Here is a 20,328-nt window from a genome sequence, read left to right on the forward strand (position 1 = left end):
GTAGAACATGGGGGGAGGGATGCCTTATAACTCACACTGTAGAACATGGGGGAGAGATGCCTTATAACTCACACTGTAGAACATGGGGGGAGGGATGCCTTATAACTCACACTGTAGAACATGGGGGGAGGGATGCCTTATAACTCACCTTGTAGAACATGGGGGGAGGGATGCCTTATAACTCACACTGTAGAACATGGGGGGAGGATGCCTTATAACTCACACTGTAGAACATGGGGGGAGGGATGCCTTATAACTCACACTGTAGAACATGGGGGAGGGATGCCTTATAACTCACACTGTAGAACATGGGGGGGAGGATGCCTTATAACTCACACAGTAGAACATGGGGGAGGGATGCCTTATAACTCACACTGTAGAACATGGGGGAGGGATGCCTTATAACTCACACTGTAGAACATGGGGGAGGGATACCTTTTAACTCACACTGTAGAACATGGGGGGAGCGATGCCCTTTAACTCACCTTGTAGAACATGTAGGTGGGGGGAGGGATACCCTCGGCCTTGCAGGACATCAGCAGACGGTCGCCCTCCTTGGGGGAGGTCGGGTCCAGATGGATGGGCATGATTTTGGGCGGTACTGCACATCATCGTCATCATCATCACTGTCTTCATCATCATCATCGTTGTCATTATCATCACTATCACTTTCTTCATCATCATCACCTTTTTCTTCTCCTTCCCAGTAAGGAGAAGAAGGAGAAAAATGACAAGAAGGATACAACTACTACTACTACTGATAAACATAATAATAGTAATAAACAACGTAATAAACATATAATAAACATAATAATAATAATCATCATCATCATAATGAACATAAACATAAAAAACACCACATAATAATAAACATAACAGAAAACATAAACACAATAACAATAATAAACATAACAACAATAGGAGGAGTTTGTATTATACTCCATGTTTGGTGTTAAATATACTTACCATGTCAAACTGATGCAAACTAGGCCTATTGGTTTGCTCTGCTTGGCCAAATTTCGCGCGGCTAACAGTGAAAAGACGGGCCCACCCGCTCTCAGCCAATCAAACGCCTCTAAAAACTATAAGCGCTTAATCATTCCGTGGCCATGAACAAAAATGCCCCATGAGAACCACGGCGGAGACGCAGGGACGGACGGGCGGGCATTCGAGTTTGACATGGTAAGTATATTTAACACCAAACATGGAGTATAATACAAACTCCTCCTTTTGGTGTCATATACTGTACCATGTCAAACTGATGTCTCCGAGTGGGGACCCGGGTAATGGCCGGGCGCGGCCTCCCCTTGGGAGTCCGCGCCTAGCTGCGAGTCCCCACAGCACGGAGATGACTTGCCATTCACCCTTCTCCCTGCCTCGCGCTGGGACACCTCGGGAGGCGACGCTCGTACCTCTTTCCCCCCGGTCCCCTTCATGACCGTTTTACTGGTACGAACGTCGCCTCCGCGATCAGCGTCTAACGACGCATCGCCGCGGTCCGTATCGGGAGGAATCATGAGCTCCAGGGCCTGGGAGAGTCTCTTACCGAGTCTCAATCCCAGCATCATGATTCCCTGCCTTCATGGTATGGCACACGAGGCATGGAACCCGCGCTTAGGCACCCAGCGAAAATCCGACCCCCAACAGAGAAAGGAAAGACAGGATCGACTTAGAGGCAGAAAAAATCGAACGAATCGAGGGTGCCGAGTCGAATCGAGTACACAGAATGTAAGAATACAATAAACACAAGCCGCATGCAACAAAATAAGGCCAAAAGGATACGCTGAATAGCCGAAAAAAGCGTAAGACGAGACAGAGCGTAAACCTGACAAGATGGCGTGGAGAGCCTTGGCCAAAGGGAATGATTAAGCGCTTATAGTTTTTAGAGGCGTTTGATTGGCTGAGAGCGGGTGGGCCCGTCTTTTCACTGTTAGCCGCGCGAAATTTGGCCAAGCAGAGCAAACCAATAGGCCTAGTTTGCATCAGTTTGACATGGTACAGTATATGACACCAAAAAACATATTAATAATAAACATAATAAACATCAGCATCATCATCATAATAAACATCATAACATCATAAACAACAACAACAACAATAATAATAATAATAATGACAACAACATCAATATAACAACAATAACAATACGACTACTACTACTACCAATAATAATGGCATTACTAAAAAAGTAATGATGCTAATAATAAGAAGAGGAAGAAGAAGAAGCTGATGAATAGCAGTAATACCAATGATACCACTACTACTCCGACTACAAGTACCACTACTATTAGTAGTACTATTACCACTGCTGCTGCTAAAACTACTACAACAACTACTGTTCTACTACTATGACTACTACAACTACGACTAACACTGATAATGATAATAAAAATAATTTTTAAAAAGCTGAATTGGCAGTGTAAGCAGCACTGACTTGAAGTTGTGTACCTTGTGAATGGAGAGAGTAACCACTCTTTACTATTTGTTAATCATTTCATCTCCTGGCTTCATTATTTGTTAATTTCCGGTTGAAAAACCACCGAGGCAACCATGTCTTTGTTCTGTATTGTCCATGTGTTCTGTGTGGCTTGTTCAGGGTTAAAGAGGCTATGCCAGTCTTGAATAAAAGCTACTTTGTGTTTGCACATTTCTTTTGTCTTTGCTGCTGTGTGCACATGTCAAATGATCGGTATAAGGACAGGCCCAGCGCTTCTTTTTCCGAAAAAGTGTCTGAGATTGTTCCAATGTACCTTTTATTTACCCGTGTGTTAGCTGAATTGGTAGCGTAAGCAACACTGACTTGAAGTTGTGTACCTTGTGAATGGAGAGAGTTACCACTCTTGACTATTTGTGAATAATAACAATAATAATAATAGAATCTGACAGCCACTTGTTGCCAGCTGACACTCTTGACACTGAACAACACTTCACTCTATCACAATAACCAACACTTATATAGTTTATTTCAATCTGACCATTTGGAAACAGCACACACATTCACGTCAACACAATGAACATGAACTATGAGTTATCATATAATAACAATACATAGTTTTTCTATGGCGCAATATCCAGCACCAACGCTGCTCAAAGCGCCTTCATCATTTCAGGCTTTCCACTTGGAAACAGCACACACTTCACATCCAACACAATGGACATGAACTGTGAATTATCATTTCAAGCTTTTCCACTTGACAACCACACATGTAAGGCACTCTCTAGCCTCTCTGCAACGCCCCCGCACCCCCCTCCTGACCCCCCTACCCCTGTCCTCCACTGTGTTCAAATCCCCATTGACCCGTGACCATCACTTGACTGATGGCCCAGTGGAAAAGTGCCTGAGAAGGAAGGGATGAAATTCCATGTACAAAGTGGGATTTTTACACCCCCTGCCATCCCCACCCCTTTGCCCCCCCTCCCCTCCCCTCCCTATCCACTGAGTGGTGAACTGGGGTGGCTAGTTTGCCCAGGATGCGATTAAAAAAAACCGAAGTTCCACGCGCAGCATGCTCTTTGCAACACGTTTAAGAACCCACGGCATCAAAAAGCGTTTGTCCCTGGCAAAGTTTTGTACAAAAATCCACTCTGACGGTGAAAGAAATGCGTGTGCAGACAGGAAAGACACAAAGGTGGCGCTGAACTGCGGTGATGTGCAATGGGGAGAGCGGCCTGAATTCCACACACAGAAATCTGATGCGACAAAAAAGTGTTCCAGCTCAATCCCTGACTACACACACATGCAGGGAGTGACCTGTGATGACGACACATCCCTGACTACACACACTGACAACACAATCACTACACACATGGACCACACACTGACTACACACATGGTCTACATACTGACTTTTTACACTGACTACACACACTGTCTACTCGCATTGAAGTTTGAACACACACACACTACACACACTGACTGCACGCATTGGTTACACACACACTGACTACACAACCTGATAACACGCGCTGACTACACATACATACACACTGACTCCATACATGGACAATACACTCTGCCTGCACGCACTGAATACATGCACTGACAACACATACTGACTACACACACACTGACTACACACACTGACAACACATAATAACTACACACACACTGACAACACACACTGACTACACACACACTGACTACACACACAAACTGACTACACACACACGGACTACATACATGCACTACACACACACACACACTGCCTACACACACATACACACACTGCCTACACACACACACACTGACTACACACACACACACTGACTACACACACTGACTCCACACACACACACACGCTGACTACACACACACACACACACACACTGACTACACACACACACTGCCTACACACACACACACACACTGACTACACACACACACACACTGACCACACACACACACACACTGACCACACACACACACACACACTGACTACACACACACACACACTGACTACACACACACACACACACACACACAAAACACACTGACCAGTGACAATGACGTTGATGTCGTAGTTCCTGGTCTCGCCCAGACGTTTGAACTCCAGACTGCACACGTAGGTCTTGCTGTCCGACAGGTCCACGTTGATGATCTCCAGGTAGTTGCCCACCTGAGCCGCATTGGTCTCGTAGCCAGGCACGCACTTGTCTGCACACCGTCATCATCATTGGCATTGTCATCATCATGCCAATGGCATGTCATTGTCGTTTCCACTGTCATCGTCATGCGAACGGCATGTCATTGTCGTTTCCACTGTCATCGTCATGCGAACGGCATGTCATTGTCATTTCCATCGTCATGCGAATGGCATGTCATTGTCGTTTCCACTGTCGTCATCATGTGAATGGCATGTCATTGTCATCGTCATGTGAATGGCATGTCATTGTCATTTCCATCGTCATGTGAATGGCATGTCAATGTCATTTCCATCGTCGTCATGCAAATGGCATGTCATTGTCATTTCCATCGTCATGCGAATGGCATGTCATTGTCGTTTCCACTGTCATCATGATGTGAATGGCATGTCATTGTCATTTCCATCGTCATCATCTTGTGCTTGTTGACCTAGGTAAAGTTTCCACAACACAACACATGCTACAACACAACTCTCAGCAGGTAAAGTTTCAATAATACAACACAACGCACTAATACTATCATTATCATTATGAGCATTTACGCCTAATCTTGAAAATAAGCCCTAGGCGTTTACAAATAGAAAAAAACAAAAAAAAAAATATAAAAAAACAAACCGTAAATATCAAAAAGAAAACACTGAACACAGGATACAAAACACTATCAAATTATTCATCTGTGCCTGCCCCCCCCCCCCCCCCCCCCCCCCCACACACACACACACCCCCAAACACTCACAAATGCAAACACACACAGTCATAGTACACAATCATAAATAGCACACAATCAAAAATACAACCTACCAATTCTGAAACTACAACACAACACAAGCCCAATGTCTCACCAGGCAAATTCTCCATGACACAACACACTACAACACAACTCACAACAACACACTACAACACAACACACTACAACACAACACAACACACTACAACACAACACACTACAACACAACACAACACACTACAGCACAACACACTACAACACAACACAACCCAATGTCTCACCAGGCAAAGTCTCCATAACACACCACAACACACTACAACACAACACAAGCCCAATGTCTCACCGGGCAAAGTCTCCATAACACAACACAACACACTTCAACACAAGCCCAATGTCTCACCAGGCAAAGTCTCCATAACACAACACAACACACTTCAACACAAGCCCAATGTCTCACCAGGCAAAGTCTCCATAACACAACACAACATACTACAACACAAGCCCAATGTCTCACCAGGCAAAGTCTCCATAACACAACACAACACACTACAACACAAGCCCAATGTCTCACCAGGCAAAGTCTCCACAACACAACACACTACACCACACCACACCACACCATAACACACTACAACACAACACACTACAAAACAACACACAACAACACAACACACTACAACACAACACACATCACCACACCACACTACAAGCTCTGAAGACTTTTATTCCATGTTCAATCCACCTTTTAAATTCTTGAGAACTGTGTGTGTGTGTGTGTGTGTGTGCGCGCGCGCGCGCGCACTCTCATGTGAGACGTGTGAAAGTCCGTGCATGATAGGCTGTACCTTGTTCTAGTTGTGGGGTGTGTGTGTGTGTGTGTGTGTGTGTGTGTGTGTGTGTGTGTGTGTGTGTGTGTGTGTGTGTGTGTGTTTACTGAGCTTAAAACGTGACAATTGGTTATAATGAATGTGCAATATGTAGGAAAAATAATGTGCAATATGCAGGATGAATGTACAATGAATATGTCTAATGCTAACGTCCATATTCTAAATATATTTCTGTTTAATAATTACGATGTAATAATTAATTGCAATGTTTTTAAAAGCGAATATGTGAAATGCTTTTATTTGAGAACATATGTTCATTACTCTTGTTTAATCAAGTTATCCGCGTGTGTGGGGTGAGTGGTAGGGGGGGGGGGGGGGGGGGTGTGCGGTGCGGGTGTGTGCTGATTATCTGGTTGTGGTTTTCCGCAATTCATCTTTATTCTTATCTGTCTATTATTATCAATGTGCAGTATAGTAGGCTATGTTTATAATTATATTCAAATAATGTTTCTTAATTCTTTCTGTTTTTACATTAAGAACACCTGCAGTGTGTGGATGTATGTATGAAATGATGTATGTGATATATATATTTTTTTTTACATTTGTATCTTCGTAATATTTGTAGGGGCTGTTGTTGGCTTTTACAGTTATGGTCCCCATGTTGTTTACTTGTCTATGTTGTGATAATGCACCTGACCAGATTTCTCCAGTTGGAGATAATAAAGTTATTCTTATCTTATCTTATCTTACAACACAACTACAACACACTACAACACAACACAAGCCCAATGTCTCACCGGGCAAAGTCTCCAGAATCCCCCGGTCCCCGCGGGCGTACCACTTCATGGTTTTGGGGCGCGAGGTGGTGCTGGTTCGACACCACACTCTGGCGGTGGTGCCGTTGATTACTGACTGTTCTGGAGGGGACAGGAACTCCACGTTCTCTGTGCACACACACACACACACACGTGAACACACACACACGCACACACACACATACACCACACACACGCACGCACACACACACATACACACACACACACGCACGCACACACAACACACACGCACACACACACACGCACACACACATGCACACAGAGACACACACACACACACACACACACACAAGAGACACACGCACGTGCGCACACACACACACACACACACACACACACACACAGGCATGCATACATGCATGCACACATTCACACACACACACGTGCGTGCACAAATACACACACACACACAGGCATGCATGCGTGCGAACACACACATACAGAGGCATGCATGTGCACACACACACACACACACACTCACACTCACGCAAACACAAACATACACAGGCACGCACACACACACACACACACACACACACACACACACGTGTGCACATCACACACACATATATGCACGTCACACACACACACACTCGCGCACCACACATACACACACACACAAACACACACACATTATTCATTTATTTATAAAAATTCATCTGTATGCATATGCCTCGTGCCTTACAGACCTTTGGGTTTTGTAACAATTAGGGAAGTTACGGGTAATAACGAACAGCATGTAATTGCTAACGATTCGAATACCGACTGACTTCAAAGCGTTCTTAACGGCTGCCTTTCACAATTTAATGTCTGCTTCAACCTTTTCCTAATACCTCAATGAATACCCATTTCAGAGAACCAGTCACACAGCTATTTCTGGCTATTTCCACGCTATTTCCTCTCTTCACTCACCACTGCTGACCAAGGTTACAAACGTGCTCTCGAAATCCTAACATCGAGGGAAGAAAGTTTACATAGGACTTGAAATTCAACTCAGTTTCAAATATTTTTATTTGAGCGGATATGTTGAATGCTGAATGTGCATTACCAGTGCTGAAAGAATTTAAGAAAGCATATTGGTGACATCATGTAACGCCAGTTTTGACAGGTATCTGCAAAATATTGTCACTGAGAGAATTTAAGAAAGCATATTGGTGACATCATGTAACGCCAGTTTTGACAGGTATCTGCAAAATATTGTTGTTTGCAATTAGACCATAGGAGTGGGGCATATACATGATACAAGAATGCTTTACTGTAAGAGAAACTGACATGTTTGCTGAGAAAAAAAAACCTTGACATATGTAGGAGAGAAAGAAAAGCACACTGAACTGTGCTGTGCAAGATTATGCACCACATATAAATGATTCGTTCATTCTTCTTCCATCTTCTCCTTCTCCTTCTTCTTCTATTATCGTTCATGTTTTCTTCATCATTATCAAAATCATCTCTATCAATCCTGCATAATGATTCTTCTTCTTTTTATCATTAATATAATCATTATCATCATCATCATCATCATTATTATTATTATTATTATTATTATCATTATTATTACTATTATTATTATTATCATCATTATAATTATTACTAAAATTATTGTTATTGATATTATTTATCATTCATGTTTTCTTCATCATTATCAAAATCATCACTATCAATACTGCATTATGACTCTTCTTCTTTTTATCATTAATATTATCATTATCATTATTATCATCATCATCATCATTATTATTATTATCATTATTATTATTATTCTTATCATTATCATCATCATTATGATTATTCCTAAAATTCTTGTTATTGATATTATCCTGTCACCCTGAACGTGATGACGCTGGGTCTCGACTATCCCTATTTCCCTGTTCACCTGACATCATGACACACTTCACTTCCACTTCACTGCCTTTCTCCAACTACCATGACAATCGTAATACCGTTATTATCATCACTACTGTTAACTACCAAGTACCGTTCTATGACGACCCTGAAAATCACAGTCCCACCATGTCGTCATTGTATTTATTATCACAGTATCATTATCAACTCTGCTGTCGACTGCCGACACGGGTAACCCCTGACTTACCGAACACTTCCACATAGGTGGCTTCCTCTTGCAAGCTGCCGTTGATCATGGCGGTGCACTTGTAGTTGCCTTCGTCAGACGTGGCCACACTGGTGATCTTCAGAGAGGCACTGTTCTCGTAGTACTCTACAAACCTCCTGGAAACACACACACACACCACAGATTTGTGAATAATTATCCGAGAAAATAGGCCAAACACTCATATCACAGATTGATGCAAGTTTACGGTTGGGCCAACTGCAAAAGTGAGAGCTGTATTATCAATGGTTTATCCACTGCAATGGGAAGTCATTTACAGCTTTAGTCTCTTGTGAAGGCCTACAACTCTCAAACTAGGAGGCAAAATTGCTCTGACTCTTAGAGCTGCAGCCTTGGGGACTAGATGGCCTTTGGGAACCATCCCAACGCCGATGGTTCTAAAACCCTCTTGGCCCAGAGAGAGGGGACATAACTTGGGCAGGACACTCTCCAGGATGATCAGATTCTAGTCCACATACTGACATAGTCGGGACAGCAGATACCTTCTCTGCTGTTCTGGTGGTAGCTGTCAGTTTCAGTTTCAGTTTCACTTTCTCAAGGAGGCGTCACTGCGTTCGGACAAATCCATACACGCTACACCACATCTGTTGAGCAGATGCCTGACCAGCAGCATAACCCAACGCGCTTAGTCAGGCCTTGAGTGCATGCTTACATATTTGTGTACATATGAAAGTGGATTTCATTTTACGTAATTTCGCCAGAGGACAACACTCTCGTTGCCATGGGTTCTTTTTCAGTGCGCCAAGTGCGTGCTGCACACGGGACCTCGGTTTATCATCTCATCCGAAAGACTAGACGCTCAATTTGATTTTCCAGTCAAACTTAGGAGAAAGGGCGAGAGCGGGATTCGAACCCACACCCTCACGGACTCTCTGTATTGGCAGCTGAGCGTCTTAACCATTCTGCCACCTTCCTCCTGGTAGCTGTCAAACATGACTGACTATCATATATCAGAGAAAAACAGCCTCAACCATAAACTTCCTGAAAACACATACACTGCAGCTTATGCAAATAATCCATCAGAGAAAAACAGCCCCACCATCAATTTCCTGGAAACACACACAGCAGCTTTTGCAAATAATCATCAAAGGAAAAACAGCCTCACTATAAACTTCCTGGAAACACACACAGCAGCTTTTGCAAATAATCATCAAAGGAAAAACAGCCTCACTATAAACTTCCTGGAAACACACACAGCAGCTTTTGCAAATAATCATCAAAGGAAAAACAGCCTCACTATAAACTTCCTGGAAACACACACAGCAGCTTTTGCAAATAATCATCAAAGGAAAAACAGCCTCACCATGAGCTTCAACGATAACGTAAGGAAGTGACCAGTGGTGGTCAGATTGGGTTTTCGTGTTCAGGAATAAAAAGGGAAGATTTAAAGGAGGAAAGAAATTAAGTGTGAAAAGTTTCAACAGCCAAAATGCACATCATAGTGTCATAACATAAAAACAAACTGTGAACGGGTGTACGTAACATTGGATCAATTTGTGAACTGGCGTATGTAACATTGGGTCAAACTGTGAACTGGTCCTAACATAGGAACAAACTGTGAACTGGTGTACATAATATAGGATCAAACTGTAAACTGATGTACGTAACATGAAAACAAATTGTCAACTGACTGACTAACATAGGAACAAAACTGGTGTACGTAACACAGAAACAAACTGTGAACTGGTCATAACACAGGAACCAATTGTGAACTGGTTGTAACATAGGAACAAACTGGTGTACATAACACACAAACAAATCGTGGACTGCTGTACATAACACAGAAATAAAAATTGTGAATTGGTGTACGTAACACAGAAATAAAAATTGTGAACTGGTCTACGTAACATAGGAACAAACTGTGAACTGGTCGCAACAAACTGCAATCAAAACTGGAACAGCTGCCATCACCGTGTTCCCTGACAACCAAGTCCTGCCCTTCTTTCCATCACTCTGCGAAAAGTTCATGTGTCGCTGGGAGGGACGCTCACTCAGTCTGGCTCCGCGACTAAGCCATTATTGTCGTTAGTAGGGGACTTAGTAGGTGGTGTCCTAAGTACGTTAAATCAGAACAGGCACCACTGAACACTATCGAAGTGACTCAGCAGCAGTGCAGGGTCTCCTCTGGTGTGTGGCCTCTTGGTGACCTAACATCGATGGTTCCCTGTGGACTGCCGATGCTGGAACTGAGACGGACGAAACCAGGTGTGGCTGTGTATGGGGGAATCTAAATGAGCGGCGTGGGAGTAATGCCACTGAAACGGTGCAGATGATGGGGCAGCAAAAAAAAAAAAAAAAAAAAAAAAAAGTTCATGTGTCTGGCACAGTGGGCGACCTGTGACAATAACCCGGGGAAATTTTATACCCGATGGCTCCATTTCTGATTCTGTTTTGCAACTTTTCTCTCTCCACTTATCCCTCTCTATCACAGCCAAACACGCTGTTACCTGAAGGAAAACAACAGCCCACGCAATATTATTATTATCGTCACCGAAACAAACACCTCTCAACTGTCTGCAGGAAACAAGACTCAAGTTCAAAGCAGTAATTGTGTGCCCAGTGAAGACGAACCAAAGTTCTGTGTATAGAGAACTAGCAGTGAGCGGCGTGGGAGTAATGCCACTGAATCCGTGCAGATGTTGGGGCAGCAAAAGAAAAGAAAGAAAACAAAGATGAACTGGTGTACATAACACAGAAACAAAAATTGTGAACTGCTCTACGAAACATAGGAACAAACTGTGAACTGGTCGCAACAAACTGCAATCAAAACTGGAACAGCTGCCATCACCGTGTTCCCTGACAACCAAGTCCTGCCCTTCTCCGTGAAAAGTTCATGTGTCTGGCACAGTGGGCGACCTGTGACAATAACCGGGGAAATTTTATACCTGATGGCTCCGTTTCTGATTCTGTTTTGCAACTTTTCTCTCTCCTCTTATCCCTCTCTATCACAGCCAAACACGCTGTTACCTGAAGGAAAACAACAGCCCACGCAACATTATTATTATCGTCACCGAAACAAATACTTCTCAACTGTCTGCAGGAAACAAGACTCAAGTTCAAAGCAGTAACTGTGTGCCCAGTGAAGATGAACCAAAGTTCTGTGTACGGAGAACTAGCAGTGAGCGGCGTGGGAGTAATGCCACTGAAACCGTGCAGATGTTGGGGCAGCAAAAGAAAAGAAAGAAAACAAAGATGAACTGGTGTATGTAACACAGAAACAAAAATTGTGAACTGGTCTACGTAACATAGGAACAAACTGTGAACTGGTCGTAACAAACTGCAATCAAAACTGAACAGCTGCCATCACCGTGTTCCCTGACAACCAAGTCCTGCCCTTCTCCGTGAAAAGTTCATGTGTCTGGCACAGTGGGCGACCTGTGACAATAACCCGGGGAAATTTTATACCCGATGGCTCCGTTTCTGATTCTGTTTTGCAACTTTTCTCTCTCCTCTTATCCCTCTCTATCACAGCCAAACACGCTGTTACCTGAAGGAAAACAACAGCCCACGCAACATTATTATTATCGTCACCGAAACAAATACTTCTCAACTGTCTGCAGGAAACAAGGCTCAAGTTCAAAGCAGTAACTGTGTGCCCAGTGAAGATGAACCAAAGTTCTGTGTACGGAGAACTAGCAGTGAGTGGCGTGGGAGTCTTCTTCTTCTTCTGCGTTCACTCGTATGCACACGAGTGGGCTTTTACGTGTATGACCGTTTTTACCCCGCTATGTAGGCAGCCATACTCCGTTTTCGGGGGTGTGCATGCTGGGTATGTTCTTGTTTCCATAACCCACCGAACGCTGACATGGATTACAGGATCTTTAACATGCGTATTTGATCTTCTGCTTGCATATACATACGAAGGGAGTTCAGACACTGGCAGGTCTGCACATATGTTGACCTGGGAGATCGTAAAAATCTCCACCCTTTACCCACCAGGCGCCGTCGTAGTGATTCAAACCTGGGACCCTCAGATTGACAGTCCAACGCTTTAACTCACTCAGTACGGCCAGTCCTCTCTTCTCCTCTACACAGACCCCTCGGATGTCCAGTGGGTGTCTGAATGACCCAAGCTTTAGCTTCCGTCGTCAGAACTGTGGTATTTTTTGTCAACATTCACCTCTTCAGTATAAGAGTCTTCCGCTTGCAATATTTTGATGATGGTAATTGGGGTGAAACGCTGTTAACGTTGTCTCTTTCACCGTTCGTATGGAGAGAGTTAACCACTCGGCTATTGCGCCCGTCAGCGTGGGAGTAATGCCACTGAAACCGTGCAGATGTTGGGGCAGCAAAAGAAAAAGAAAGAAAACAAAGATGAACAAAATTAAAGAAAAGAAAAAAATAAAAAAATAATAAATAAAAAGAAAAGAAAAGAAAGATTCATAAGAAAAACATTCATGAATGTGATAGGACCAAGAAATTCAGAGTTATTGTGCACACGTTAAGATATACAAAAAACAATAAATGAATAAATATTTGAAAAAACAACAACAACAAAATAACAACAAAGAAATAAAGAAAAAACAAAAACAATACTGAATAAGAGCCAAGAAATGACCCAGCCTTCATAGCGTATTTGTAGAGCACAAGGTTTCTGAAAACTTAACTCTTTCCATACGGATGGCGAAAGAGATGACGTTCACAGCGTTTACCCCAATTACCATCATCAAAATATTGCAAGCGGAAGGCTCTTATACTGAAGACGTGAATGTTGACAAAGAATACCAAAATTCTGACGATGGAAGCTAAAGGTTGGGTCATTCAGACATCCACTGGACATCCGAGGGGTCTGTGTAGAGGAGAAGAGAGGACTGGCCGTACTGAGTGAGTTAATGGTTTACAGCACATATATATCCAAGCTCCTCTTTTTTCTTCGTGGGCTGCGACTCCCACATTCACTCACATGCTGCATGAGTGGACTTTTAAGGCCAGATACAGTAGTGAAATTTTGACCAAAATCATGATTTTTTGTGATTTTCGTTTTTTCGCATAATTTGCTTCTTCAACATCTAATCTTTATAGTCCGTTTCATCTGGGTACTATATTCACTTAAATAAAGCTTCAAACAGCATCAACATGTGTGATTTCTTGTGAGTACAAGCACATCTCTTTCTTTTCTTGTTTTCTCAGTTTTGTGTTTTGTCTTCGTAATACCATTTTTCAAAATGCTAATGCTCAAAAACTTTAAAAGATAGCATGTTCAAACTTGGTACTTTCTTTCTTTATGTATTCATCTTTATTAAAGTGCAGTAGTTTGTATAGTACTAGCAAAAGAATGAATATACACTCATTTGAAAAACATTATGTCAAGGAATTTATACACATTTCAACAAAAAAAATAATAATAAATGTATTTATTCAAATTCCAAAACACCACTGCATTATAATAAAGAACAAATACAAATAAATCAAATAAAACAAACAGAAATAACATATCTAGAAAGGTACCGAAGTTTTAAGCTTTTAATTTTTTTGTTTGTCGGCCATTTTGGATTCGTTTCCATGGAAACCGTCACAACAAATTTCACAAAATGACCTTTTTAGACATGTTTAGTCCAATATCTTTGCATACCATGTCACAGAAAGCCATAAACTTCAAGTTAATTTCATACGTTTTTGCACTACCATGTCTGGCCTTAAATACTCACCTCACCTCACCTCAGGCCCATAACTACAAAGTTTCGGCTGTTAGTGTCCATGCCTCGCAAACATACAGTACAATGGAGACTACCAGGGCTTTGTAGAGTTTGAATTTTGTGGAGAATCGGATGTTACTTTCCCACACTCTGTTCAGTTTGGTCATGGCTGCAGTGGCTGTGCCAATGCGAATTCTTATTTCTGCTTTGCTGCTTCCATCTTTTGTCAGGGTTGCTCCTAGATATGTGAAGTTTCCGACATCTTCCAGTTGTTCTCCGCTCATGAAAATAGTGGCATGGGCCATGTTCACGCTGTTTACCATGGTAAATACAAGATGTCCATATATGGCCATGTTTACCCCCACAATGTATTCAATCATACTCTTGTTTTTGAGGGGTGTCTGTCCAAGCTCACTGAAAATCAGCAGGATATTTTTGGATATCACTTGGACATTTGGATATCACTTGGACAAAGTGTTTGGACACTTCGGAAAAAAATCTCTTTTTATTTTCTATTTTCTTTTTTATTCTCTATACTTTTTATGGTACAGTTTCTTTTGGGGGGAAAAAAAGTGAATTATTACTGGCATATTTTACAGAACTGAAAGGAATCAAAATTCAAATGCACTTTTTTTTTCCCTCCAAAATGATACCTTGGAACTTTAAGAGTTAAAAAAAAAAAAAAAGTGACCATGTTTGAAATGCTCCAAAGAATTCCTGAAAGACAAATGAGGCGGCTGAGCTGTTAGTGTTAGAGTGCTATATTCAGGCCCCAGTTTCCAGAGTTCAATCCCAGATTTCCACGCTCCTGGAGGGTTAAGGGTGGGGATTTGTTCCAGTCGACATTCTGTGCAGACCTGCCAGTGCCTGAACCCCCTTCATGTGTCATGCCGAAGATCACTGACTATTATCACACATAACCAGTCACAGTGACCATCACACATAACCACAGTGACTATCACACATAACCAGTCACAGTGACTATCACACATAACCACAGTGACTATCACACATAACCACAGTGACTATCACACATAACCACAGTGACTATCACACATAACCAGTCACAGTGACTATCACACATAACCACAGTGACTATCACACATAACCAGTCACAGTGACTATCACACATAACCAGTCACAATGACTATCACACATAACCAGTCACAGTGACTATCACACATAACCAGTCACAGTGACTATCACCCATAACCAGTCACAATGACTATCACACATAACCAGTCACAATGACTATCACACATAACCAGTCACAGTGACTATCACACATAACCAGTCACAGTGACTATCACACATAACCAGTCACAGTGACTATCACACATAACCAGTCACAGTGACTATCACACATAACCAGTCATAATGACTATCACACATAACCACAGTAACCATCACACATAACCAGTCACAGTAACCTTCACACATAACCACAGTGACTATCACACATAACCAGTCACAGTGACTATCACACATAACCAGTCACAGTGACTATCACACATAACCACAGTGACTATCACACATAACCAGTCACAGTAACCATCACACATAACCAGTCACAGTGACTATCACACATAACCACAGTGACTATCACACATAACAACAGTGACTATCACACATAACCAGTCACAGTGACTATCACACATAACCACAGTGACTATCACACATAACCACAGTAACCATCACACATAACCACAGTCACAGTAACCATCACACATAACCACAGTGACTATCACACATAACCACAGTGACTATCACACATAACCAGTCACAGTAACCATCACAAATAATCACAGTAACCATCACACATAACCACAGTCGCAGTAACCATCACACATAACCACAGTCGCACTGATGACGCTTACGTTCCCATGTGGGCTGTGACTTCCTCGCCCAGCGGGGTGAACCACTTCATCTGCACGTCCTGCGCGGTCTTCCCCTGCACGGAGTGTTCGCAGGTCAGCAGCAGAGGCTGGCCTTCCTGTAGGGTCTTCTTCTCCCTGGGGAAGATCACCAGCTCTGCCCCGGTCTGCTGTATCGTCAGCATCACTGGAAATACACACATGTATACCGCAAAGTCAGTGAGGATGTGTTGAATCGACACACTTCAGATTTACACGTTTAGCAATATACACAACAGATCACCAGTTCTGCCCCTGTCTGCTGTATCGTCAGCATCACTGCACACACACACACACACACACACACACATGTATACCCCAATGTCAGTGAGGATGTGCTGAAATGACACACTTCAGTTTTACACGTTCAGCAATATACACAGCAGATCACCAGTTCTGCCCCTGTCTGCTGTATCATCAGCATCACTGGAAAACACACACACACACACACACACACACACACACACACACACAGACACACACACACTGATGTCAGTAATGTGTTGAATTGACACACTTCAGCTTTAAGTGTTCAGCAATACACACAACGGATCACCAGCTCTGCTCCCGTCACGAGTATCACCAGCATCACTGCACACACACACACATGCACATCCATGTCAGTGATAATGTGAAGAATGAACACGTTTCAGCAATACACCTTCTGCCTCCATCTGGTTAATTACTAGCATCACCGGAACAATCAATGAACACACAACAGTGTCAGTGCTGACAATGTGTTGAAATAACACATTCAAGCAATACACACAATAGATGACCAGTTCTGCCCAAGCTTAGCGTTTTGTCAGCATCACTGGAACAATCAATACACGCACACACACCAATGACAGTGATAATGTTGATTTAACGCACTTCAGCAATATACATTCAGCAATACACGTTCAGCAATTTATATAATTACATTCAGTATTACACACAAATCAGAACTACTATTTGTGATTCATCAGCATTACTGGAACAATAAATACACACACAGTCATAATGAGTAGAATTAACACATTTAAACAATACACATTCAGCAATGCACAACTACGTAATTGATGATAATGTGTAGAATTAACACTTTTCAGCAATACACACTAAGCAATACACACCAAGGTCATGGACAATTCCTTCTGGACAACCTCATTTCACTGTTCCATAATTTCACGTCACGCTGACCCTATCTCATTCTTCCATTCTTTTTAACTGTTTCTGGCTGACCTCATTTCATTCTTCCATCCTTTCAGGTTGACCTCATTTCATTCTTCCATCCTTTCAGGCTGACCTCATTTCAGTCTTCCATCCCTCTGTGCTGACCTAATTTCACTCTTCCATTCCTCCTGACTGACCTGATTAATTCTTCCATTCCTCCTGGCTGACCTGATTTCATTCTCTCTCTTTTCTTCTTCTTCTTCTTCTTTTTCAAACTGACCGTATTTCCTTCTCTTCTTTCAGAATGACCTAATTTCATATTTTTCATTCCGGGCTGACCTAATTCTTAGGTCTCTCGCTGATCCCCCCCCCCCACCACCACCACCTTTGACAGTCCCTTCCACCCCACCCCACCCTCTTTTAAATATTTTTTATATTCCTTCCAGTTTCAATCTGTGTAAACTTTCCTCTCTTCGTGCATTATGCCTTTTTTGTTGTGTGTGAGTGTGAGTGTGTGCATGTGCATGTGCATGTGTGTGTGTGTGTGTGTGCCTGTGCAAAGCCATATGTGATCATGCTTTCATGCATGTGGAAGGTGTGGCTGCTGATTTTCCAGGAGTACAAACAACCCCCTCCCCTGCCACCAACCCCAAACCAACCCCCCCCCCCCCCCAGTTCCAGACAGCGTGCATGCGTGCGTGTGTCTGACTCGGAATGCACGCAAGCCTGCAATGCAGACGATGCACAGAATGAAGCGTGTGTGGGCCTGCGAGGTGTGACAGCAGCGGTGGTGGAAACAGCAGCAGCAGTGGAAGAAGAAGAGGAGGAGGAGGAGGAGGAGGAGAAGGAGGAGGATCAATAAACCAATGGCTGAGCGGGCGGGCGGGCGGCCCCTGGGCGACGCAGCGCCACGCATTGCGTGCTTCGTGAGGACCACTCCGCTGATGAGGTTTGAGGCGTCTGTCCCCAGGTGCCCCCCCCAACCCACCCACATACCTCCGCTCTGCTGGGACAGGGCTCTGGTTCGATTCTTCTTCTCACCCCCACCCTGTTTTCTGCCCTGCCGACCTCTGTGGTCGTCTGGGTGTTGTGTAGCAATGTGTGTGTGTGGATGAGCAATCCAGCAAATGTCTAGATCTCACCTCTTGGTGTGCTGCGTGATGGGGCCGGAATGACCACTGATTACTGTGTGTCGCTCAGTGTAATATAATGCAGTATGATATACTATGATGCCATACGATGCCACACGGTACGATACCATACAATGCAATATAATACAATGCAATGCAACACAATACAACAGAAAAGAACAAAATAAAATACAACACAACAGAATACAACACAATACAGAATACAATAAAATACAACATAATACAACAAAATACAGTTAAACGCAAAATAATACAATGCAATACAACACAAACAATACAACACACAACAATACAACACAACACAAACAACACAATACAACACATAATATAATAATACAACACAGCAAAACACAACACAAACAATACAACACATAACATAACAATACAACACAGCAAAACACAACACAACACAAACAATACAACACACAATATAACACTACAACACAGCAAAACACAACACAACACAAACAATACAACACACAATATAACACTACAACACAGCAAAACACAACACAAACAATACAACACATAATATAACAATACAACACAGAAAAACACAACACAAACAACACATAATATAACAATACAACACAACAAAACACAACACAAACAACACAATACAACACACAATATAACAATACAACACAGCAAAACACAACACAAACACAACGCAACACAACACAACACACTACTCTGCGCTGCTCAATGTGAGAACCACAACCACCCCAGACACCCTCCGCACACAACTGACCACCCCAATCAGTTCAGCCAATCACAGCGCTCCCATCTGCCCACTGGTCAGACTACTTGCTGACTGACCAAGAGATGCCGTCAGCTTCATTATCACTGACAGCTAATGATCTACTATCATAAAACAGCATCAAACACATAACCTCACCATCTAACAAGATGGTGTGCATCCATGTGGTCTGAATTTTAACATTCGAACCTTGTTACAGCCATTGCTCAAGTTTTCACCATTTAACTCTCTCCATACGAACGGCGAAAGAGACAACGTTAACAGCGTTTCAGCCCAATTACCATCATCAAAATATTGCAAGCAGAAGGCTCTTATACTGAAGAGATGAATGTTGACAAAGAATACCACAATTCTGACGACGGAAGCTAAAGGTTGGGTCATTGAGACACCCACTGGACATCCGAGGGGTCTGTGTAGAGGAGAAGAGAGGACTGGCCATACTGAGTGAGTTAATACTAGGCAGTGCTATAGTTTTTACCAGTGCTTTAAAAGTCTTTGTCCACCCTCTGGGATGGTCCGGTCGTAGGTATATGCACGATTTCCAATGCCTGTGT

The 20,328-nt window shown here is 42.8% G+C and overlaps 1 protein-coding gene across 4 annotated transcripts in view; it reads right to left on the reverse strand.

Annotated features, from left to right (window-relative positions):
* Positions 1-20,328, reverse strand: part of LOC143291526 (neural cell adhesion molecule 2-like) — a 169,103-nt gene that overhangs the window by 83,007 nt on the left and 65,768 nt on the right. For all 4 annotated transcript variants that reach the window (XM_076601424.1, XM_076601425.1, XM_076601427.1 and 1 more), the window contains exons 2-6: positions 16,673-16,856; positions 9,121-9,257; positions 6,993-7,139; positions 4,496-4,654; positions 486-601 (exon numbers count right to left, since the gene is read on the reverse strand). In XM_076601424.1, the coding sequence (XP_076457539.1) occupies positions 486-601; positions 4,496-4,654; positions 6,993-7,139; positions 9,121-9,257; positions 16,673-16,856 (743 nt within the window). The remainder of the gene's footprint in view (positions 1-485; positions 602-4,495; positions 4,655-6,992; positions 7,140-9,120; positions 9,258-16,672; positions 16,857-20,328) is intronic.

Source organism: Babylonia areolata, chromosome 17 (genome assembly GCF_041734735.1).
Source record: "Babylonia areolata isolate BAREFJ2019XMU chromosome 17, ASM4173473v1, whole genome shotgun sequence".
Taxonomy (NCBI): domain Eukaryota; kingdom Metazoa; phylum Mollusca; class Gastropoda; order Neogastropoda; family Buccinidae; genus Babylonia; species Babylonia areolata.